The following is a 24499-nucleotide window of genomic DNA, read 5'->3' on the forward strand; positions in this document are numbered from 1 at the left end:
GGGGGGGGTGTCTGTGTCGGGGTGTGGCCGAGTGCGGGAGGGGGGGGTTGTGTGTCGGGGTGTGCCCGAGTTTGGGGGTGTCTGTGTCGGGGTGTGGCTGAGTGCGGGGGGGGGCTGTCTGTGTCGGGGTGTGGCCGAGTGGGGGGGGGGTGTCTGTGTCGGGGTGTGGCTGAGTGCGGGGGGGGGTCTGTGTGTCGGGGTGTACCCGAGTTTGGGGGGTGTCTGTGTCGGGGTGTGGCTGAGTGCGGGGGGGGGCTGTCTGTGTCGGGGTGTGGCCGAGTGGGGGGGGGGTGTCTGTGTCGGGGTGTGGCTGAGTGCGGGGGGGGGTGTCTGTGTCGGGGTGTGGCCGAGTGCGGGAGGGGGGGGTTGTGTGTCGGGGTGTGGCTGAGTGGGGGGGGGTGTCTGTGTCGGGGTGTGGCTGAGTGGGGGGGGGTGTCTGTGTCGGGGTGTGCCCGAGTTTGGGGGTGTCTGTGTCGGGGTGTGGCCGAGTGCGGGGGGGGGTGTCTGTGTCGGGGTGTGGCTGAGTGCGGGGGGGGTCTGTGTGTCGGGGTGTGGCTGAGTGCGGGGGGGTCTGTGTCGGGGTGTGGCCGAGTGCGGGGGGGGGGCGGGCCGCTGGCTCTCGGCGGGGCGGGGGCGGGGGTAACCCGCCCGCTCGGGGCTGCCGCTTTAAGAGCCCGCCCAGGCCGGCAGGCGGGGCCGCCCGCACGGAGCCGGAGGCCGCGAGCGCTGCAGCCGGGGCGCCTGGCGAGGCCCGGCCCGGCCCCATGGAGCGGCCGCGGGGCGCGTGAGCAGCAGACAAAGGCGGCGGCCCCGCGCCATGGGGCCCGGCGAGCCTCCCGCGGCGTCCCCCGGCCGGGCGGGCAGCGGCGACCTTGGCCCCCGGGGGCGCGGGACGACGGGCAGCGCCATGGGCCGCCGGGCCGGGCTGCGGAGCGCCGGGCTGCCCGGCTGGAGCCTGCTGCTGCTGCTGCTGGCCAGCGTGGGGCGCGGCGCGGCGGCGGGGGATGGAGACGTCCGCGCCGAGGTAGGGCCCGGGGCGCAGGGCAGCGGGGAGCCCCCCGGGGGCGCAAGGGGCGCTCGCCTGCCCGTGGCGGAGTGGCCCGGGGGCTGGCTCTCCTGGGGAGGGACTGCGGGTGTGGGGCGGGCAGCCCCGACGTGTGTGCGCCCTGCCCTGCCCGGCGCAGCGCCCGGCACTCGCCCCTCTCCCGGGCTCGCCTTGATGTGCCTGCACTTGTGCTGGGACCCTGCCTGTTGCTTCCGCTCTGCCCACCCATTACACAAGCTCCCTGGGCAGCAGCGAGGGTGGGCGAGCCCGGCTTCAGCGCCCCGACCGGCCGGTCTCCTTGGCCCCAGCGTGCGGTCAACGCGAGACCTGTGGCGGGCAGGCGCTGTGCCAGGGCTGGGGGGTTAGATCCGTGAAAAGCCAGTGGAGTTTTGAATGATTATGGACAGACAAAGGGAAAGAACCGGGTCCTGGGGTTTGATTGGGCCTTGGGGATGAACGCCCTGCGCTGCCCCAGTGTCTGTCTGTCAACGTTTCCCGTCTCCAGCCTGTTGCCCCCTTGGGCGATCCCCTCGATAGTTCTGTGTGTAGCTGTAACAAGACCTTTGGATCCCATCTTCACTGGATTCGCTCTTCCCAGGCAGATGCTACTTTCGCAGGGTTCTGGCTGGTGGCCACTCCCCTGTCTCAGTTTCGCCTCCTCACCTTTGCACCAGCTGTGAGCTGCTGTGAACAGTCTCTTCCCAGCCTCCTGTCTATCACTCGCGCAAGGGCGTGTGTGCGCAGGGAGGGGGATGTGAGCCAAGTGGCACAAGAAAAGTCAACCTGCTCCCGGTGCAGAGACAAAGGCAGAAGCTGCTGCCTTGCAGGAGGGGAGAGGGCATGTCCTGGTCTCAGCCTCGAGCTCTCATGCAGCTGATCTTGCAAGAGGGTGGCAGCTCTGTTTCACCAGGGGGACCCCTTCCGGCAGTTAGCAGAGAAGGTGCCGACGGGGCTCTGGGAAGGGATCCGTACCACGTGCTGACATGTGGCCTAATCGGGGAAGGTGGTCGGCCACAGAAGCACGTGGCCGTGCACCAGACCCGCCTGGCTGGATTTAGTCTCGTGCTCCGGTTCCATGGAGCAGGGTGGTGTTTGGGTGAGATGGGAGGTGGCTGTCTGAAAGGGAACCAGGACACAGTCTGGTAGTCCCTCCCTTTGTGCTGGCTGGCTTCTATCATGATGGTCTCTCACCGTGGGCCAGGCAGAGGCTTGAGGTGCCGCAGGGCCGGGACTGGGACAGCGAGGGGTGGCCTGGTTGGGCACTGGAGTAGCAGGGGCTGCTGTAGACGAGGACTCCAATCTGCTGGGGGAGCTGTGATGAGACCGCAACTAAACTAGGAAGGGGCTGGATGGAGCCGAGATGGTTGAACTTTAGGGGAGGCGAAAGCTGCCCCGGGGAATGACTGTAGGCACCGGCCTCTCCCGGCTCAGGGCAGTGTCCTGTTTTCCCCACGGTCCTCCTGTGCATAGGAGAATCAAAGGGGGGATTGGGGCAGGCAGGAAGAGTTCCTCTGGATTTATACTGGTGCAGTCCCTTGTCCTGCCCAACCCCCGGAGAGGTTCGCCCTGCCCAAGGGGCTCTGCTCTCTACCCGCCGGCTCCGAAAAGTCACAGCAGCCGGGAGCGAGGCCGGTGCCTCCTGAAGTGTTTCCCTTCTTGCCCCTGAGACTCAAACAAGGAGCACGGGGCAAATGTGTGGCAGTCTCGCCACTGAGTTCAAGGGGAGCCTTCTACCGCAGGGAAGTCGATGTGGGGGGGAGGAGTCTTTCACAAGCAGATGTGTGGCGTGAGGCAGTAGAGCTGAGCGAGATGTGTTTGCAGTTCGGGCCCAGGCTGATCCACGGCGTGGCTCTGATTTTCACCCCCCACACACACACACACACACCCTCCTCCTCCCCCACAGCCCTGAGAGCAGGGGCTTAGTAAGGAAATAAGACTTTAAAAAATCATGTTTCGACCCTTCTTGTGAGGAGGGTGGGGGACTCATTTTGGGGTGAGGAACAGCCGCCAGCGTCGTTCACCTGGCAGGCCTCTCGAACGCTCCAGCTGCAGGCGGGTTAGCGACCTGCCCGTTAGCAGCCGACCAGCGGTTGTGTGACATGGTGCCCGTACCATTCTTCCCGGCCAGGAGCTAATGACTAGGTGCCCCGAGCACATTGGCCCCTTGGTGGTGGTTACATGGGAGAGGCAAAGGATCGGCTGGGCCTGCAAATGGAGCTGTCCTGTCCCGGTTCACGCTGTGGGCGGGGAATAACTGGGCTTGGGCATGGCAGGGGACGCTTGCGCTGGCTCTGTGGCCGCACCGAGCGGGAGTCCGTCTGGCATGACGCTCCCATCCTTCAATCTGGGCAGAACACCAGTGCACGCGCCTCGGAGTTTGGCCAGGCTGGGGAAAGCAGCAACTGAAGAGCCTGGGGAAGGAGAGACGGGCCCTGCGTGAGGATCACATGGGTGCATAGAGCCGTTTCCCTGGGGACGAGTGTCTGGCTGGCTGCTGCCCTTGAGCCGTGTGCGGGGAGCGTACGCCAGGCTGGTGCAGGGAGATCACCGCTCACAAGCTGTGCCTGTCTCCAGTCTAATCTGGATGCGTCTTTCCCTCTGCTCTGGCTGGGACCCTACTCTGAGACTCCTGGACCGGTGTGCCCAGCAGCTGCCAAGTCCTGACCTGACTGTCATGAGCTGGGCTGGGTAGGGCAGGGAATTCCTACCGGGCTCGGATTACAGAGCTGGATTTCCCCCTCCGCCCAGCCGGTTCCTGTCACTTAGCCCTGCCTGGGAGCACAGCCCACTCTGGAAATGCACAGAGCCCGAACCTGCCCTTACCCGGGGACTAGTGCTTAGGAGTCTGGATAGACTCCAGCCCTAACCCGTGCCAGGAATCTACCAAATCTCTGCCCATCCTTTGGGTGAACTCGCCGTGAACTCTGGAGGTTCCAGTGGGGCTCACTTAATTCCTGTCACTGGCCAGATCCCAGCGGTCAGTCTGGCCCTGTGAAGGGGTTAACCCAGCTCCGCTGCTGCGGGAAGCGTGGCGAGGGGGGAGAGCATAGTGAGCCCTTCTCAGCTGCAGGGTCAGCAGCAGCAGCAGCGTTCCGTAGCACCCAGCTGCCACCCACAATGGCTCTGGCACAAAATTCCTGCTCTCTGGGAATTGTCAGGCAAGGCAGCAACCCACCTTTGAGAGCATGCTTCAGAGCGTCACCTTGGCTGAACGGAGGGCCCCTCTAGTATATGCAGTGACGGTTGACGGGTGGCAGACATGGGGTGGGATTAGCGGGCCCTGCACGTGTGGCTGTCTTTGGTTGATAGCTTATGATCTTTCCCGAGAGCCTTGTTTTCTGCATAAAAATGTGTGTTCGATTAGCACGCACAATTAGTGATTGCACGTGGTCCTGTGCAAGCACAAGCATCGTGACACGGTGCACATATTTGCTGTGCAATTGTGACTCATTCTCCTGTGCCCCAGTGGCCAAATTCATGTCAAACAAATGAAAGGTGCTTTGCTGTTTCCGCCCTCTACAAATCTTAAATAATGAATTACAGAGAAAACAAAAAGCAAGCAGCTAACAGCCACGTCCAGCCAAAAGGCAGCTCACAGCGTGCAGGAGGCCAGGTGTCCAGTAGGGGGCAGCAGACTGTACAATGCTCACTCCAGGCCTGGATTGAAAACGAGCGGCATTGTAGTGGGAGTTCACTAGAAACTAGGATGCGGTAGCAATAGCAGGACACAGTGAGCAGTGGTTTTTTTATCAGATGGTTTCAGTGCAACCTCCCATTCTTCCTCTGAAGACCAGGGATTGTTTTGACCTGTGTTTGTACTGCTCCTAGAACAATGTTGATCAATGTTCTCTCTAATTTTGTCCATCCATGTGTGGAATAAATTATTTGCACGGGAGAGGTGTGAATGTGCACCACCAATAGAAACAAAAAGCCTGTCTGTGGGCACACTGCTAATCAGCTAGGTGGCATTTGCCTTTCTCCTGAGTGGCGGCACAAGCGCACCGTTTACAGGGAACACTGCCTTGTAGCTGAACTATGGAGCTGCAGGCATGGATCAAGACCAAACAAGTAATAACTAGCTGCCTGAGCATCGGGCCTGGTGCCTGGAAAGGGTTACGGCTCCAGCAAGTGTTTGCACTCAACGGCCCTTGCCCGCTGTAAAATGCTGGGCATTACAGCGTGGGTGTCACTGAGCTGCGTTACAATGGGAGTTTTGTGGTAGGGCTTGGGCTATGAAATGAGCATGGCTCAGTTGCGTCCGATCGCTGAAAGGCAAAGATGGCCGGCGAGGTGGGAGTCACGCAATGCGTGCTCTAAGCCGGTGTTTCTCAACCTTTTTTTAATAAAGTACCCCTTTTAAAAAAAAAAAAAAAAAAAAGAGGAACACTCCCAGTACCAACAGTCTTCACACACACACACACACACACGCGCACACACACACTTTTTTCTACTATTGCTACACATTGTTTAAACAACTTAATCACAGTGGGGTGGGCGATGGAATTTTGGGGTGTAAAAAGTACAAAAATAAGAAAGCACTGTAAAACGTAAAACAAATCCAGTTTTCTCCAAATTTCAATTGTGTTGACATACCCACCTCCCTCTTCCCCCTCTCTCCAGAATCCTTAAGGATACTCGTACCACTGGTGGAGTCACTGCTCTAGTCCCAGCATTGCCACTGACTTGCTGTGTCACCTTCGGCAAATCACTTCTCCGAGTCTCCCTCTCCCTGTCTGTCCTGTCCATAACAGTGTGCAAGCGCTTCAGGGCATACACCTCCTGTCATGAGTATGTGTAGCACAACTGGCAGCTAAACACTGGTTTAACAGTATTAAATCTGAGTCCCTGCACTGGATTGTCATCCGCTACAGTACAGGGGGCATGCTGTTCCCATGCATAGGAAATTACTGCTTCTACACTGACGTGGTGGTGAAAACACCCCGGCTGCGTCTTGACTGGCATGATTTTGCGCAAAAGCAGCCGCTCGTGTGCAAAATCTTGCCACCTGTCTACACTGGCCGTGAGTATTTGCGCAAGAACACGGACTTTGTAATGTACAAAATCAGTGGTTCTTGCGCAAATACTCTGACACTCCCGCTCAGGGATAATCCCTCTTGCGCAAGTATTCTTGCGCAAGAGGCCAGTGTAGGCAGCAACGTTAATTTCTTGCGCAAGAGAGCGTCTACACTGGCACGGATGCTTTTGCGCAAAAGCACATGCCGGTATAGATGCTCTCTTGCACAAATACGTTTAATGGAAAAACTTTTCCATGTTCTCTTGCGCAAAATCATGGCAGTCTAGATGCAGCCCCCGTGTAGGACAAAAACCATAAAGTCTGATTTTCTCCACTTGGTATTCAGTGTGCCCCAGGGGAGGACCTGGGTGGGTTTTACTTTACTGTCCACAACCCATCTGGCACAAAACCTCATCCACGTTGAGTTTTTAAATGTTTGTATATCTACAAAAGCTGCTCTTCCCTTTCCCAGGTGTGTGGAAGGCAGGGTTACCTAGTGGTCACAGCAGCAGGAGTGGTGACAGGAAACCTGCCGCTGATTCATTGTGGGATCTTGCAGAAGCTCCTTCCCCTTTCTGTACCTTTCCTTCCTGCAAATGGGACTAAACTCCGCTAGTGCTTTGAGATGGCAATGCAGGTGTGCCCTGCACAGGCACTGTGACAGCGTGCTGTTGCCAGCACTTTGCTCCAACAGCTAGGTATTAGTAGCGAGTCTTTGGATAGGAGGCAGGCAGCTCCTGTTGGAGTCAGTGGGGCTTTGTAGGGCGCTGCTCCCCTCAGATTCAGACCCCCAGTTAAGTGGTCTTAGTTACATCAGTCCGTTTGCACAGTGTCCTGGTGTGAGCATCCAGTCACGTGGGCACACAAGTACCAGCTGCAGGATTGGACACCCTCCTCCAATGCAAATCCGTGGGAAACAGCCATCCCAACCCCTAGTGGCAGCTGACAATCAAATGCCCTCTGTGTACAACCCAAGGCCCCGTCTTCAGTGGTCCTTTGCCGTGGAATCCGCTGCCTGCTGCAGGATTGTGCTCCAGGTTCGGGATGTGTTAGTACTGAAGGTTCTGCTTCTAGTCCTCACAATCACAGGGGAAACTTTAAACATGCAGATGGCAGACACACCAATGCGGTGTGTGGTCTGCCTGGGTCTGGCGATAGCCGGCACCAATAGCTCGGAGACGTTGGAATGTTTCGAGCGGGGCTGTTAACCCTGAAGCCTAATGGTGGCCATCAAAATATCACCGTTTGATCGATTTCATTAGAGATTGTTTTAGCAGAAACAGCCAGCCGAAGTGCTTGGACCTCCTAGCTGCCCCCACCCCTGGTAGCAGGCCCCTCGCCATCCCCCTCATATCAGTGCAAAAACATTAACATTTTAAGTTTGGGGATAATATCAGATAAATAAACTAGCAAGGGGCTACTGCAAGTGCTCGTATTCAGTTTTATATGTCATTCATCCGTGCCCTCTAGTATTGGATATGAGAGAAACTTCTGCAGACCTCAGCTCAGTGCTATTGAATCCTGGGCCGCTGGGCAGGATTTAGCGGTGGGGTGCACCCCCCCACAGTGAGGGCCCAATACAGATCTGCCCGATGGCTGCGCTCTCCTAGGCTCTTCAAGCAGACTCCTCAAACAGCTTTCGGATCTTGCTGTAAGCTGACGGGGTCAAGCGCACCGGCAAGACAGGCCTGAGCGAGAAGGGGGACTCACAGCGTGGCCGGGGCGCTGCCCCTGGCCGGGTAGATTTCTCAGCGGCCCGTTGGTGCTGGAGCCAGGGCAGAGTCCAGGTCACTTTTTAGCAGGCTGGCGTGAGCTTTCTTCAGCTCAGGGAGGTAGCGAGTGCGGGGGGGGACGACACTGCAGCTGTGTGAGGAAATACCCCAGCCCCGAGGGTGCACGCACGTCGGCGTTAAACCCGACCTGCTGCTGGCAGCTTTCTAGCTGGGACCGTCACTGGCTGCCATTTGCAGCAAGGGTCCTGTGCAGAGCGTACTCCTGAGGGGCTGGCAGGGTGTAGCACAGCGAGGGACGGTTACAGGCGCCATGCAGTGCCGGTTTCACAGTGCAGTGCTAGCAGGGGAGCAAGCTACTCTCGGTCCTGGCCTCCGCGCGTGCTCTCTGGCCTGGCTGCTGTCCTCTGGGGGCCCATGCCTTCGTCCTCCCTGGGCACTCATCCCAGGCGGGTGGGCCTGCAGGCTGAGTCCGTGGCCACGCGGGTGATCTGGGTTCTGCCCCCAAAGGTCTGTGATGGGTAGAAACCCATTGGCCTTCCCACCACGGGGCTCTGAGCCCAGGAGATTTCTACACAGCCTGGCCAGTGAGAGGAAGCGTTTCCCTCAGCCGGGCCGGGTTGCCATGGCCAGCTACGGCGTGGAGCCTGCTGGCCGCCGGGGTGGGAGGAACCTCTTGGCACCCAGGCTTCGAGGAGGCAAGAGAGCTCCTCCCCAGACCCCATCCTTAGGCCCAGGCCTTCCCGTTGCAGCTAGCAGCTCCCTACCGCAGCCCCTGCCCAGTGGCCAACTCTCTGCAGGGGGCCCATGGGTGGCACCCAGAGCCTCGCTGAACGGGGGCTGGGTTTTTCAGCGCTGCCTGTCCCAGCTTGTGGGGTAGCCTGTCAGATCCTCCCCCAGGGTCGGTCTGTGCAACAACAACAAAACCCTGCTACTGCTCCAGGCCGACTGACTTGGGCTTGTGGGGCTCTGGGGCCCTCCTACCCCACAGGGTCCTAGAACCTGGACCCAAGCCCGTGGGTGGCACCCTGCCACCAGGGGCCGGGCACACTTTCCCTTGCGATGGCCTTGGGGCTTGAGCGCTACGTTGCCTTGAATTCTCCACCTGCCCCACGTTCCCCAAGGGACCTGTGTGCCTGGGCCTTTCCTCTCCCCCTCGTCCGTTGCCAGGGAAGCGGGGTCTTGCTGAGCGTGTGGGCCGGGGCGCCTCGCGGCAGGGCCCTCGGGGGGCAAATGGCAATAGACCCCTCCTGCCTGCGGATCCGACGGCCCTGCGCGGGGGAGCTCTAAGGGGTCTGGCCGCCTGCGTGAAGGGGGGCCGGTAGCAGGGAAGAAACCCCGCAGGCCGTTGTCTCATACGAGCGCAAGAAGAAACATGATCCCTGCTCCTAATGGGTTCCAAGAGCCTCTCCCCCGCCCTCGCTCCCAGCCGGGATTTGCAAGAGGCCTGACCCTGCCCGTGTGCGAGCGCAGCCCCGACGCACTCGGGGGTCCTTCCTGTGGCAGGCCCCTGAGGTCATTATTGATCTGGAGCGGTTGCCAGGCAACTGGGATTAATGGAGATGTGGGGTGGGCCCGATCCTGAGGTGCGCTGCGATCCCGCCAGGCCTCGCGTGGGGGACGTGGCGCTCGACCCCTCGGCTCTGCCAAGGCGATGTTAAGGAAGCCGAGCTGGATGCGGGGCGGGCTGCTCGCCTCGCTCGGGGATGGCCGGGGAAGCGGAGTGGAAAGAGCCAGGCCCGGGGGGCCGGTTCCCGGGCAGCTAGCTCCGTGGCAGTCTCCCACTCGTGGCCCCGCCATGCGGATCCCGGCTGCAGCTTCTCCAGTCTCCCTGCCCCTCTGGGGCTGTCCCCGGCAGCCATGGAAGGAAAGGGGGAGCCTGGCTGCGATCCGGCACCGGACAGGTTGGGGGCAGGAAGCAAGCACTTCTCCAGCCGTCCCAGTGGGTGGGGCAGGGGGTGCTCCACCGCCTGGCTGCCTCTTGTCAAGGCCCGGCAGCTCCATGACAGAATTAGGAAGGATTCGGGCCAATGATTTTTGCTTCAGGAGAGGAGCCAGGTGTTTCACGCAAAGCAGCTGCCTCCTTCCCCGCTGCTGCCTTTAAACCCGCCCTCCCATCTCTGTGGTGTTGGCACCGGTTACCACCCCACAGATATTACAAGAAATTGAGCTAATGGGAAGCATCCCGGGCAAAAACGATCCCTCTCCCGAACTCCCTCTGGTCCTCCCTCTGTCCTCTTCCCTGGGGTCTAGCCTGGGCTGTGAACCCCTCAGCGCAGGGCTGGGGCTCTGATTTGCTTCCCACCCCTAGAGCCCAAAGCATGTTACCATGCCAGGTATCAGGGTCCTTATTTTACTGCTGGGGAAACTGAGGCAGCATAGTAGGCAGCCTAATTTGCATGGGCGCTGAGCATCCCTAGCTGGGGATGGAGGTTCGGCACTTCTGAAAAGGAGGTTTTTAAGGGGCCCGACTTTCAGTTCCATGGTAGATTTCCAGACCTGCTGGCCAGAGACATGCCCAGGGTACGTCTGTGCAACAACAAAAACCCTGCAGCTGCTCCGGGCCAACTGACTTGGGCTTGTGGGGCTCCTCTCCCGCCTCACGGGGTCCAAGAACCTGGACTCGAAGCCAAGCCTGTAAGTCAGAGCGAAGAAACAGCCCTGCAGCCAAGTCCTGCGAGCCTGAACGGGCCGGCGTGGGCAGGTTTTCCTTTGCTGCGCCTCCCCAGCAGGGCTAGGAATAGATCCCAGTTCTCTAATCTCCCAGGCTAGTGCCCAGCGCTGCCTCCCCCCTGTGAACCGTCAGGCGCACCTCATCAGATCAAACGCCGGCTTTTCCCAGCCTGCCATTTGCTCTGCGTTTTCTCTCTGCCACTCACCGAGGCGTTAATCTGCCTCTTCAGCACGCAGCCCCCTTTGAAGCTGCCCGTGTAGGGAGCTCCCAGAGCTCTGCAGGGCTCTCTGGTCTATAGATGGCTCTCTGGTCTATAGATGGCTCTCTGGTCTATAGATGGCTTCTTGGGCGTGGCGAGAGCCCAGTGAGAAGTGAGGAAACAACCGTGCTGCTGGGGATCCGGGTCAGGACTCAAGGCAGCGGCCTGGTGTGGGTGGCGTGGCACAGATCCATGAATGTAACCTCCCAACCAGCTCCCCCCCCCCCCCGTTGGGTGTGCCACTCCCAGGCGATATCCCCGGCCAGCCTGCTGCCGCCAAACTGATGCCCACAGGCTGGTGCTTCCTGGCATCTCGCCGGCCACGTGACTGGCCCGGAGCCCGGTTTTCCACCCCTCCCTCTGACAAACACGCTGGTTGCCAGTTGTTCCCACCCAGCAGGGAGGCCCGAGCACGGGCTTGTGATCCCGGCTGGTGGGGGGGAGCCGTGCTGGCCCGCAGCCTGGCAGAGCCGGGTGTGCCAAAGGGAGGGGGCGGGTAGCAGGTATAAAAGCAAAGGGCAGGAGGAACGGCTCCCGAGAGCCACCTGGGCCTGGAATGAAACCGCCCCCACAGCAGGCAGGGGGCCAGGCCTCTGGAGTTCCTGATTTGCGTGACCCTAGTACCTGCCAAAGGGCCCCTGCCCCTTGTTCCTCCCTTGGGGCTGTGGGGGGAGGGTTAGGGGGAACAGTTCCCAGCATGGGACTAGCAGCTCAACCGGACCCTTTGGAGCTTGGGGCGCATGCGAGGCAAAGCGGATCTGCTGCTTTGGTGGTGGGGCAGATGGAGGGGGACTGTCCCAGGGAGCTGTTTCCTGTGGGCCGGATGGGAAATGGGGCCGTGGAGACTTTCCCGTCCGGGGTAACGGGCTGGCTCCAGACCAGGTTGGTAGCCACAGCGAGGCCTGAGCTAGAAGTGGGGGGTTCGCCGTTTCCTCCCCAGGATGGGGAAGGCTCCGCCTATGACCCCCGTGCCTTCCCTGCAGGCTTGGCTCCGGCTCTATGGCTACCTCCCGCAGTCCAGCCGGCAGATGTCCACCATGCGCTCGGCTCAGACCCTCGCCGCCGCGCTCTCCCAGATGCAGAGGTTCTACGGGATCACGGTGACGGGCGTCCTGGATGAGGAGACCAAGCTGTAAGCCCGGGGAAGGGGCCGGCGTTAGCCCCCCGCCCCTCCCCTCCCCTCCTGCCTGGGCCTGGGGCGCCCACAGGAGGCACTGGCTGTGCAGTCCCAGAGGTGGGGGTGGGAGGGCCAGCCCAAGGCAGTGGCCCAGGGCCCCTTTCCCAGGGTGCTGACCTCCTCCCCCGGCAGCCCCAGAGGACCCCAGCTCTCCACGCCCCGCATCTGCCAGACCTCCCCTTCATCTCCCCACCCACAACTGCCACCGGACCCTCCCCACGGCCAGACACCCCCCCCAATGGGGGGACGTGGGCAACCAGTGGGTGCCCCCTCAATCTCCTTTGCAGCGTCTGGGGGCTGGGCTCCTCCTGCCCCAGCCCCCCGGTCTCTGCATCCTGGCTCCAGTCCCAGGCTCTGTCCTCAGCTGGTGGCCGCTGTGCTTGGCTCCCCCAGGTGGATGAAGCGGCCCCGCTGCGGGGTCCCGGATCAGTTTGGAGTCCAGCTCAAAGCCAACCTGCGGCGGAAGCGGTACGCGCTCACCGGGCGGCGCTGGAGCCAGTCTCACCTGACTTTCAGGTACGGGCGAGCCGTGTCGTGGGGAGCACGGCCTGGCCCCCCTCGCCTGGCCGGGCCTGCGGGGCCCGGTTCTCACTCGCACCCGTCTCGGGGGCCCCTCATCCCACGGACGGCAGTGGGGCTGCTCCTGCTCCGCCGTGGGGTGCTGCCCGGGGCGTACCCCCCAGGTGGGACGGCGGGGGGAGGGCCCTGAATCTGCTCCACCGCGGGGTGCTGCCCGGGGCGTACCCCCCAGGTGGGGCGGCGGGGGGAGGGCCCCGAATCTGCTCTGCCGAGGGGTGGGGTCCAGCAACCACGAATCAGTCTGCAATCCCCGGGCAATACTTCAGCCGAGGCACGTACAGCAGAGGGCCCATTGTCCGGGCCTGGCTGCAAATCAAGCCCCCCAAGCCGCTGCCACGGCTGCCTGCCCAAGCGCTGCTGTTCCCTGGCAAATGGCCTCCTGACGACGGCTTCCCTTCCGGGGCCGGGGCTCTGTGGCTTCCCTTGCTCCCTCCTGCCTCTGCCCCCAGCCCGGGAAGGGGTTATAGAGCACGGGGCAGTGCTGGGAGAGGGAGCCCCAGGCACGAAAGGAGGCGATAACGGCGATCTCAGGCCTTCTGCCTCGGGACAAGCAGAACTCAAAGACATGAGCCCCCAGGGTATCACAGAGCTTGGGGTATCCCGCTGGCCCGGCTCTGGGTCCCACCCCACGCCACGTGGCTGCCCCTGAGCTTGCTCCCGGCTCTGCGGCCGTTCGGGGACGTGGGGAGCTTGCTCCTTCCCCGCTGAAGCCAGCGGCCCGTTTGCCATTGACATCAGCGGGAGCCGGTTCCCCCTGCGTTGGAGCCGGAGAAGAGCTTGAAACCGGTTATAACTCATGGCCCGGCCAGTCCCTCTTCTGCCCCCGCCCCTTGTGCCCCACCAGCGATTGCACGCTCCTTCCCCCACCCCCCTCGAACACGCGGTTTCGTGCCTCTAGCATCCAGAACTACATGGACAAGCTGGGGCGGTACCACTCGTCGGAGGCCATTCGCCGGGCCTTCCGGGTGTGGGAGCAGGCCACGCCCCTGGCCTTCCAGGAGCTCCCCTACGATGACATCCGGCACAAGCGGAGGAAGGAGGCCGACATCATGGTGCTCTTCGCTTCCGGTTTCCACGGCGACAGCTCCCCCTTTGACGGCGTGGGGGGCTTCCTGGCCCACGCGTATTTCCCCGGCCCCGGGATGGGCGGGGACGCGCACTTCGACTCGGACGAGCCCTGGACGCTGGAGAACACGGACGTGTCAGGTGGGGCAGGCTGGCGCCGGGGCGCGTGGGGCGGGCGCATCCCGGGCCGAATCCGTGAGTCGGGGAAAGAGAAACAGGCGTGCGGCTGAGGTGGCCGGGCCCCTGGGTTCCTTTTCCCAGGCCCTCTCGGATCCTAAGCTGGCTAGAGAACTCCTCCCGGCGACAGCGACGCAGGCCGGTTAGCATCCCTGCGTTCACTGGCGAGCCAGTCACCCCGGCCTCCCAGCTCCACCCCTCGTAGGAAGGGCCTGTGTGGCTTTGTGCCCCCTGCTGCTTCCACGCCCAGGCTGTGTCTGTCAAGCCACCAGGGCCCGGTCCGCGGGGTCACGTTCGGTAAAGGCGCCACGTGGATGGGGGGACGGAGATGCTGCCGCTGCTCTGCTGCGCGTGCGGGCTGGCAGCTTGGAAAGGGTTCGGAAAAGAGACGAGATGGTTAAGTGATCACTATGGGTACAAGAGCCTCCCCCGGGAAGAGATTTCCAGTGCGGCTGTCTCTCTCCTCTAGCCAGAAAGGGCCTGGCAGGAAGCTGCCGCTAGACACAGCCTGGCTGGCACACGGGGAGAGTTTTTCAGAGGGAGGGTCGTTAAAAGCCCTGCTCTAGCTCAACCATAAGCTATGGGCTGGCTCGTTTCCTGGCCTGCCTTCTGCGGGGGCACCCCCTTGGGGGATCACTGCAGCCCCGGCGGTAGCAGCGAGGACTCCAGAGTTGAGTGTTACGCCGGTGGGGCCCTGGCTGGCCCGGGTGGCGGAGGCAGCTGTCTCTTGCCCCGGTGGTGAGGGTGGGAGGGGTTGCCGAGGCGTGGGGCATGCTGTTCGCCGTGGCGCCTTGTCCCCAAGCACAACCCCCTCTGGCTCATGGTCGGGGAGAGCCATGGGAAAGGGACTGCCCGCCCTAGAGCCTGGGACAGCGCCCCCCTGCCTTGGCACAGGGAGGTGAGGGCGATGGACCGTGAACCCCGTGGGCACCTGCGTCCAACCGCCCCTCCCTCCCGCCCACCCAGGCAACAATCTCTTCCTGGTGGCCGTGCACGAGCTGGGCCACTCGCTGGGCCTGGAGCACTCCAGCAACCCCAGCGCCATCATGGCGCCCTTCTACCAGTGGATGGACACGGAGGACTTCCAGCTGCCTGAAGACGACCTCAAGGGGATCCAGCAGCTGTACGGTGAGTGAGGGGCCGCGCCAGAGCCCCTGCCCCTGCACACAGCATTAGCCCCTCGCGGCCGCAGCTAGCCCGAGTGGCTGCCGGGCCCCCTGGCTTCTCTCCAGGCCAGAGAGGGCGGGGCAGGAGGTGCCCCTTGGCCCCTTCCTCAGACAGGCCCCTGCTCTTCCATCTAGAGCAGCCTCCCGGCACCAGTCCCGGCTGGAAGTGGCAGCCCACTGTGGTCCAGACCCTGCCGCACCCTAGTGAGCATCACGCTGGGGGTGGAGCACAGGGCTGGGGGCTGCTGGCCCAGCGTGGCCGGTCCTTGCCCGTGGGCTGTGGTTTGGGAACCTGGCCAGGCATTCGGAGCCACCAGAGCGACAGCGAAACGCTCTGCGCCATTTGCGGCAGGCAGTAAGGAGTTGGCCCGTTCTCTCCCCAGTCAGGGTGTTCCCAGGCGCACAGCTGTAGCTTGTGGAACATCTGTCCCCTGTCGCAACGCAATTTGGCACCACCCTGGGCCTGCCTAGGGAGTACCCTGCTCAGGCTGTGTCATAGGCCCTGTACTGCAGTCAGTGATTCCCCGGGAGCGACAAGGGCCTGTCTCTTGGAGCTGTGAGGGCCGAGATCTCGTCCCCGCTGACTCTGTGCAGCACACAGAAATGGGGGCCCAGGGTGGTGGGGCCCAGAGGCCTGCAGATTTGCACCCGCACGGCCTATATGCCCCTGCGCAGCTGGGTTGGTTTAGACCCAGGGGGTGCAACCAGTTCTGAAGCGGTGGCCACTAACCAACTAGCCACCTGGTTCTGAAAATGTCCATGATTTTGGGAGCCAGCTACCCATACTCGACTGGCCAAATAGCCACACATGGCTAGCGTGGTTGGGCCCCTGGGGAGGGATTCCTCACTGCCCCCTCCTCTTTCCCAGGTGCCTCCGATGGGCAGCCCCAGCCCACCCGACCCCTCCCAACGGTGACTCCCCGTGGCCCGGGGAAGCCGGACCACAGACCCCCCAAGCCGCCTCCCCGCGGCAAACCGGATCGGCCCCCGAAGCCAGGCAGCCCGGACGGGCCCAGGACCACGGAGCGGCCCGACCAATACGGGCCCAACATCTGCGATGGGGACTTCGACACTGTGGCTGTGCTGCGCGGGGAGATGTTTGTGTTTAAGGTACCCGGCACCGTCTCCCCATCCTCTCGTTTCCCTCGTCCTTCCTCCGGTCCCTTCTCCGTTCCCAGGGACGCCGGGGAGCCCTGGGCCTGGCCTGCTGCCCCGGTCTGCACCCCAGGGGGCAGTGAGCTGTGTCCCGGGCTGCCCCAGCCTGGGGCTGAGCCCTGGTTCGCACTGGCACAGGGAGCGGTCCCGGGCAGCAGGGGCTAACTCCCACCAAACGCGGGGGTTCTGGGACCGGGGGGCAGCCGGGCCCCCGGACTGTGCTGCCCACCCAGCCTGGCGGCCTGTTGTCTTCAGGGCCGATGGTTCTGGAGGGTCCGGCATAACCGGGTGCTGGACAACTACCCCATGCCCATCGGGCACTTCTGGAGGGGCCTCCCCGGGGACATCGATGCCGCCTACGAGAGGCACGACGGCAAGTTCGTCTTCTTCAAAGGTGAGAGGCCAGGGAAGAGCGGGGGCTTCTGGGAGGGATGGGGGGGGGGAGAAATTGCTGCTCCCCAAGCTGGGCCCCTCCCCCGCCAGTGCCCCTCGTCCTGATCCACAGCCCTGCCCTGGCTGTCCCAGCCCTGGGCTTCCTCCAACCAGTGCCCCTCAGTCCTGACCCGTAGCCTTGCTCCGGCTGCCCCAGCACTGGGCTGTGCCCCTCATCCTGACCCACAGCCCTGCCCCAGCACTGGGCTCCCCTCACCCCAACCAGTGCCCTTCATCCTGACCCGCTCCCCTGACTCCGCTATCCCAGCCCTGGGCTACCCCAAGCTAAGCCAATGGTGGGCTTAGGGCCTGTGGACAGCACCCCCCGGGCTGGGCGAGGCGGAGCCCCGTGAGGTAGCCGTGCAAGGGAGGGGTGCTGGCCAGCAGGGGGTGCTGCTGCTGGGGGGCCGTGTGTCGGGGAGGGAGGGCCGGGTGCTAGGAGGCAGGCGCTGAGCTGAGCCCACCCGGTGTCTCCGTGCCAGAGCAGTGTGTGGGCCCGGGTGCCAGGCCGGGGGGCCCGCGGGCTCCAGCATGCTGGGCAAGGTAGGGTGACTTGTCTCACGCAAGCCACGTGGCTCGTGGCCCTCCTGCCCTCTCTGCTTTCCCAGGGGACCGATACTGGCTCTTCCGCGAGGCAAACCTGGAGCCCGGGTACCCGCAGCCCCTCACCAGCTACGGGCAGGGCATCCCCTATGACAAGATCGACACGGCCATCTGGTGGGAGCCCACGGGGCACACCTTCTTCTTCCGCGGAGACAGGTGGGTTGGCCCCTGTGGGCCATGCTGGTGGGCAGGGGGTCAGAGCAGCAGTCTGGCTGTGGGGACCCCTGGCTTCTATTCCCAGATCTGCCACTGACTCCCTGGGCATCCTTGGGCCACGTGCTGTGCCTCAGTTTCCCCGTCTGTGCCAAGCGTCGTTTATTATCCTGCTCCCTGCAGTAGAGTCCCCAGCGCTCGGGCCCAGCCCCACATATAACGTCCTGAGCCCCAGTCCTTCTGCCACATCTCCTGAGAGACGTTACTGCAGCCTTGTGGCTTTCTCCTGGCGTTGGTCTTGGGCGGGCAGCGCCGTGTGACGAAGGGGAGATGATGGAGCTGGGGTGGGCAGCAGGAAATGGGAGAGGGGGAGGTTTGAGGTGGAACACAGGCCGGATGGGGCTGTGCAGGGAGGAGAGAACAGCATTGTACTCCTCTGCTCCCCAGCCCGTTAATGGGGATCTGGGAAAATAAATTCTTGCTGCCTCCCGTATCGCTGCCCCGGTGCCTGGCTGGAGCAAGGCTGCCCTGGTCTGATGGGAAGGCAGAGTGAAAGCCGGAGGCGTTGGCCCCTCAGGGCTCCCTCTGCCACTGGCCCCCGTCACGCTTCCACACCCCTACTCTGCAGCACTGTGGGGCTCAGACCTCCGGGGGGGCTGTCTGCTCTCTGCGGGCAGGAGCCAGTGATTTTTGGTGCATTGGGGCAGAAGCACAGACCAGGAAGGCAGGCCGCCTGGGTTCTGCCACTGACTTTGGCAAGGCACCGCCAGGCTCCATGCCTCAGTTTCCCCTCCTGGGAAACTTGGGGGGTGCTGCTGCTCCTTCCACATCTGCCCAGTGCACTCAGTTTCGTGGGTGTCCCTGCGCATCTGGCTGTGCTGGGATCCTCCCCACTTCCTGCCGTGGAAGCAGGCGGGCACCCCCTGCTGGGTCGAAGCCAAGGGCGGTGGTGCCCTCGCCATGCTCCGTCCTCGGTGCCCCTTTTCTGACGGGAGAGGGCGGGGGGACCTGGGTATCGCCCGCTCACAGGGGTGCCCCTTCTGGTGCAGGTACTGGCGCTTTAACGAGGAGACCCACGCCGTGGACCCGGGCTACCCGAAACTGATCACCGTGTGGGTGGGAATCCCTCCCACGCCCAAGGGGGCCTTCCTGAGCTCGGATGCCTGTGAGTGAGATGCAAGAGCCCCTCTGTAGGAACCATCTACCCCCGCCGGGAAGTCACCCAGCACTGCCCATTGGCGCCTGTGTTAGACTCGCCGCCACTGTACCCGGGCTCAGCTCCAGTCAAGTCTAAGATGCTGCTCCCACTGTTCAGGCCTGGGGGCTCCAGGGGTAACAGTAACCACCGTGCCTTATGGGTGTCTCCCAGCAGCGGGGAGGGTGCAATTCTGGCTGCAAAAGTCACTGTAGCAGCAGCGTGGCACGGAGCCGGGTGCCTCGGGTGCAGGAGTGGAGGCTGCCTTCCTCCCCCGAGCTTCCGGAGGGCACGGGCCTCGCTTTCTCACCCTCCTTGGAGAGTTACAGGAAGTTCCAATTTCCTCTGCTCCGTTTCCTGGTCGCTGAGGCGTGGCCTGGCTCAGCCGAATGCCCCTCGTCGGTTCCATTCAGCCGGGCGCTGCGCTGCTAAGCAAAGGGAGTTGTTTTTCCTCGGGGCAGTCAGCTCAGCGCGTGGGCCTGGGTTTTCAAAAGGAGGGTGCTGCATAACTAAACGATCAATTACGTATGCACTGCGTGAAACCAACTCTCATGCTTCAGGGCATCCGCCCATCCCTGCAGGGGTCAGGAAGGAAACCCCTCCTCCGCCTCCTCCCCCCCATACAAACCATTTGCCAGTGTATTAGTTTTATTCTCCTTCCTCGGAAGCATCGGTCATTGGCTTCCACCAGAGGCGAGGACACTGGAGCAGAGAGTGCAGTGGGCCGATCGGGCATGGCAGGAGGCAGAATATCGGACAAGGGTCTCCCTGACGTGGTGGGGCGGGAGAGCAGACTGGGGACTATGGGGGAGTGGTTTGGAGCAGGTGGTGCTAATCTCCTCTCCCTGGCTCCCTTCCAGCTTACACCTATTTCTACAAAGGCACCAAGTACTGGAAGTTTGACAATGAGCAGCTGAAGACGGAGCCGGGCTACCCCAAGTCCATCCTGCGGGACTTCATGGGCTGCCAGGAGGCCCTGGCACCGGAGCCCGACCCCGGGCACCGCTGGCCCGACCTGGACAGGCCTCCCTTCAACCCGGAGGGCGGGGGGACGGGCGCTGACCGGGGGAGGGGTGAAGGGGAGGACGAGGAGGAAGCGGAGGACGAGGAGGATTACGCAGGCCCCACCCGGGGCAGCGACGTGGACGTCGTGGTGCAGATCGACAAGTACACGCGGACCATGAGCATCGTCATGGTGCTGGTGCCCCTGGTGCTGCTGCTTTGCGTGCTGGGCCTCATCTCCGCCATCATCCAGATGCACCGGAAGGGGGCCCCTCGGATGCTGCTCTACTGCAAACGCTCCTTGCAGGAGTGGGTCTGAGCCTGGACCCTCCCGGCCCGCCCCCCGACTCCCCACCCCCCACCATGGTGCTAACAAAGAAGCTTGAGAAGACGAAGCCCCCGGAGCCTTTCCCGGTCGCCTTACACCGAGATTTTTGCACATGTGGTCGACTGCGCCCGGCCGGGTCTGCTTGTAGGAGATGCCCCGCCCCCGACTCCTCCGTGCCTGCAGCCGCCCCCCACCCCGTGCCTGGAGCCAGGGCTCCTCTGGCCCCCTCTCTGCTGAGGGAGAGCGGGGAGACCCCCCCACTCTGGTTAGCTCCCAGTGCTTCCGCTGTGTGCAGGAGGCCGCAGCGGTGCCTTGCAGCCTCCCCGCTGCAGGGCTGGGATGGGGCGTTTGCCGTGGGCTCCCATCTCCATGTCACAGAGCCCTGAGCGTGGAGCCCCACGGTGGAGGGGGCAGCTGGGTAGCTTCCCCCCTCAGCCACCGCTGGGCTCCCTGAAGGCTTCCCGGTGCTGCGTTCTCAGCTCCACGCCCAGCTGCAGAGACAGGACTCGAAATGCTTCCTCAACGCGGCTGCTTCTCTTGGGCACCCGGCCATGGGTCGTGCCTGGGTCCGGGTGGGGTCCCTGGAAAAGAGGGAGGGGATCCCTGCTCTGGGTTGCTCGTGCCTGACCAGTCCCCCAGTGCCGCCTCTTCCCGGGCACAGTCGCCACAGCAGAATCCCTGCTCCGTGGCCCAGAGGCCTTCTGTGGCTCTCACGCCTTTGTCCAGAAGCGTTCCCCTCCCTGGCTCCTCCAGTCCATGGTCTTTGCAGCCCTGGCCCTCCCGGCCAGCCACACTGCCCTGCCGTTATGGGACGCCGTCCCCCTGTCCCCACTTCTCACTCCCTGTCCCCTCAGTGCTGACTTCCAGCAGCAGCTTTTCCCCTCGAGCAGCAGCTGGCGGCAGGGCCCAGGGCTCTTCCCGGAGCTGCTCCCCAGGGCCGTCAGGTTTTTAAGTCCCGGCTTGACCAAGCCCAGCTGGGCTGATTGAGTTGGGCTTGGTCCTGCTTGGAGCTCGGGGCAGGGGGTTGGATGTGGTGGCGTGAGGTCTCTTCCGGCCGTAGGAGTCTATGATTGTTGGGCTGTGCATCCAGGCTTTCCGGGTGTTTCGGGGCCCAGGTACAACGAGGGGGAGGGTGCTGGGGGTGCAGGTGTCAGCTGGAGATCCGCTTTCCAATCCTGGCTCAGCTCACAGGTGACATGAGTTTGATGAGCTCAGCCCCCCCCCACCCCCATCTGGCAGGAGTTTAACGTGGACGGGCCAAGATTGTCCAGGGGGGCTGACGGACGGGACTGGGCTGCCTGGTTTTGGCAGAGCTGCAGGTGCAAGAGAAGTTGGCTCCACCTGCGCCAGCCCATGCGGGGCTCTGGCGGCTGAGGCTGCAGCTGCTTACCCCGGCATGGCTGGCCGGCCAGGCACGCTGAGCTGAGCTCTCTGGCCCAGGCAGATGCAGTGGAGGTGACCTCACTGCCTTTATTTCCTGTTGAACTGCTTGGAGCTGGGAACCGAGGGGGAGAAGGACCCTAAAGATAGCAAAGGCCTCTCAGACCTGCCCTGGGAAGGCCGGCCAGGAGCTTTCTCCCGGCCCCAGCCTGTTGCTGGTTGGTTCCCTGGGGGGCCTCCGTCCATTGGGAAGACGCTCTGACGCTGGAAGTCCTGTAGCTGCTTTTCAGCTGTTTCCTCCCCCGCCCCTCACTTCCCAAACAGACAGAGTCCCCCGGGGGCTGTGGGAAATGGGGCTGGGAAGGCATCAGGCCCCAGAGCCGCACACGGGTGCTCGCGGCTGAGCGCGCCGTCGTGGGGGGGAAGGGCGTGCAGCGCAGAGGCCCTGCCCGATAAAAGCTTTCGGGCACCCAGGGACAGGCACTGTGCTTGGGCAGAGCAGCCGTTGCAGGGGAGCTGAGGCCTTTCTGGCCCAGAGGGCAGCGTCCCTACAGCAGATCCTCCTCCCTGCTTCATTCGTGCACCAGACCCACTGGCTGGCCCTGACCCGGGGAGATGACCCCAGCGTCCCCCATGGGCGCCAGCTGGGATTTACTGTCTCCGGGGGCCAGAACCGGCCTGGCAAAATCTGCCTTTTTCCACAGGGGGCTTGTTATGATGGCCAACGGCCAGCCATTAAACCAGGGCCTGGGCTAGTCTGTTTCCATGGCAGCTGTGCCAGGGCACGGAGCATGGGGGTGCCCTGCACCCCACCTCCCCAGGGCCCAAACAGCAGCTTGGGCTGAAAGAGAAACAGAGAGGCCATCAAAAGTCACTGGTGTAAGCCAGCATCGCCCCTATGGGTGTCCTCGCCTGGCCTGGCGCTGCCGTGAGGTGGCACCGCGAGGTCCCTGGCAGCCTGCCCCCTCCCACCACAGTGGCTAGCCAGGGCCGGGCGAGGTCTTACCAGCGGGGGCTAAGGGAGCCGTTCCCGCTGGTGCCTCGCGGGCAGGGCAGCTTGACGGGGCTAGCACTGATCTTGCTGCCCTGCCTCGAGGCATCTGGGGGGGGCAGTGCTGAGCTGTTTCATTTCACTTACTTCCCCCCCCGCCCGCGCAGAGACAGGAGGAAATGGGGGGGGGGGGCTCCTCAGGCTGCCCTGCCTGATGGGCAGGCTAGGCCCTGTGAGGATCCAGAGCGGCCAGGCGGGTCTCAGGCCCTGGCCTGCGGTCCCCAGAGCGTAGCAGGCGTTGCTCCCTTCCCGTCCACCTCCCCCCTCCTTGGGAAAGCTCAGGCTCCCCCTTCCCCGCCAGCCCCCATGTGGTCACCTTTTGTTTGGAAAAAGCCGTTTCCAGTTGGAGCCTGCCCAGCGGGCCTCCGCCAAAGCCTCCCCCGCCTTGCGGCCAGCTGCACGCCGGCGCGGGGCCAGCCCTCGCGGAACCGCTGGCCTCCACGCCTGGAACGTTGTTCTGTGTGTGAGCACCCAGGTGTGTGCTGGAGAGAGCGTCAGGGCTGGCCCCGCGCCCCCTTCGCTCTGCGCCTTCCCCCGGGCGGCTTGGCTCTGCTGGAACGGCCCCCACCCCCTGCACGTGTGCCTCGGGGGTCCTTTCACTGTGCCAGGGTGCGCCCCATGCCAGGAGACTCGGGCCCCTGTGCCTCAGTGGCCCAGCCAGCTCACCCAGCGCGGGCAAGGCAGGCCAGCGGGTAGCTCTGGGCAGTCGGGCCCTGAGGCAGAGGAATTTAGGTACCTCGCTGCCAGCGTCTGGGCCTCAGACCCCATTAAATGTGAGCTTGAGGGGCACCAATACGAGGTGGTGACCTCCCGTTTCCCCAGGCCAGCTGCCTCTGACCCCCTCATCTCCCATCCATGCCTCCGTCAGCCCAAGGGAAGGGGACTGGCTTGGAAGTCAACCCTAAATCACCTCGGCCCCGCGCCAGGCCTGTGGTGTGAGAGGCCATGTCCCGTAGGCATGGAGACGCCATGCCCTGTCCCCGTAGTGTCTGTCTCTCTCGTGTGTGCGTGTGTGTTTGTTGGGTTGTGGGTGGTGTTGTTTTTTTAAATGTCCATGCTGGTCATGTTTAACTGCTACACAATAAACCCTACCAAACCAGCCTTCGTGTGCGGCCCCCGCTGCCCCTAGGCAGGAGGCGGCAGGGACCTGCAGTCCCGCTCGCTTGCGCCATGCTGAGTACCCGCCACCCCCTCCCAGCAGGCTCCTGGGTGCTCTCCCATTTCCCCTTTGCGGGCACATGGAGCTAGCCACAGTCCGCCCTGCCTTGGAGCTGCAGAGCCCAATCCAGTGAGGTGCTGAGCAAGCCCTGCAAGGCGCTGTGCCCTCCATCACCAACAGGCCCCGTGCTGTGATGCAGGGCATGCCCTGGCTGCATGCTGAAGTCTGGCCTGTAAGCTGGATCCGTGCAGGACCCTGGACAAGGAGACCCAGTGAGGTCCCGTCCAGTCCGTGATCCTCAGCACTGCTGGGACGGGGCCCTTGCCCCCTTGACGAGCTCTGGGCTCCCACGTGGTTTTCCTGGCCCCTCAGCTGACTGGATCCATGTGGGGACCATGCTGAGCCCTGCAGCTCATGTAGAAAGCACCATCCGATCCTGCCACGCCAGGGGTGCTGCTCACCACTGGATGTAACCGGGGGTCTCCGAGATGGGGAGAGGGCCAGTGGTGGGTGCAGGAGCCTGACGCAGTACAGTGCTCTGCGTATGAGGTGTGAGGGAGCCGACCGTAGGGTGGTCTGGCCTTCAGAGCTAATGTGACTGAGCTGTTGTCAGTCTTCACCATCCATCTTTACCTCATCGTTGTGGTATCTCAGCACCGGTGCCTCAGGTGGACCCCAGGAGTTGGGGATAGCTACTGAACATCAGAACGGCCACACTGGGTCAGACCAAAGGTCCATCCAGCCCACAGCGGCCAATGCCAGATGCCCCAGAGGGAGTGAACAGAACGCAATCCTCACGTGATCCATCTGTCATCCATTTCCAGCCTCTGACAAACCGAGGGCAGGGACACCGTCCCTACCCAGCCTGACCAATAGCCATTGATGGACCTAACCGCCATCAATTTATCTAGCTCTTTTTTGAACCCTGTTCTTCCCGTTCTTCACAACATCCTCTGGCAAGGAGTTCCACAGGTTGACTGTACTGATTAACAGCGGTTGCTACAGCAAATGCCCTGATTCTTGGCCACCAAGCAGCCTGGTCTCCCGTTCGTTTGAAGACATTCCCGAAGGAATCAATCTTTGTGTCATGAGCTGCCGTCTATCTGGTCCTTCTCCCAGGGGAGCTGTGTGCCTGGACAGCGGGAGCCTCTCTCT

At 62.9% G+C, this 24499-nt stretch overlaps 1 protein-coding gene across 1 annotated transcript; it reads left to right on the plus strand.

Annotated features, from left to right (window-relative positions):
- The first annotated feature begins 687 nt into the window (after positions 1–687).
- Positions 688–23285, plus strand: MMP15 (matrix metallopeptidase 15). The gene is made up of 10 exons (XM_075940462.1): positions 688–1024; positions 11706–11854; positions 12293–12415; positions 13377–13684; positions 14687–14848; positions 15755–15996; positions 16297–16435; positions 17082–17232; positions 18279–18394; positions 19285–23285. Exons 1-10 carry the CDS (start codon positions 818–820, stop codon positions 19743–19745), a joined length of 2058 nt encoding a protein of 685 aa, XP_075796577.1. The 5' UTR covers positions 688–817; the 3' UTR covers positions 19746–23285.
- The last annotated feature ends 1214 nt before the right edge of the window (positions 23286–24499 follow it).

This window comes from Pelodiscus sinensis, chromosome 12, assembly GCF_049634645.1.
Source record: "Pelodiscus sinensis isolate JC-2024 chromosome 12, ASM4963464v1, whole genome shotgun sequence".
In the NCBI taxonomy this organism is placed as follows: Eukaryota; Metazoa; Chordata; order Testudines; family Trionychidae; genus Pelodiscus; species Pelodiscus sinensis.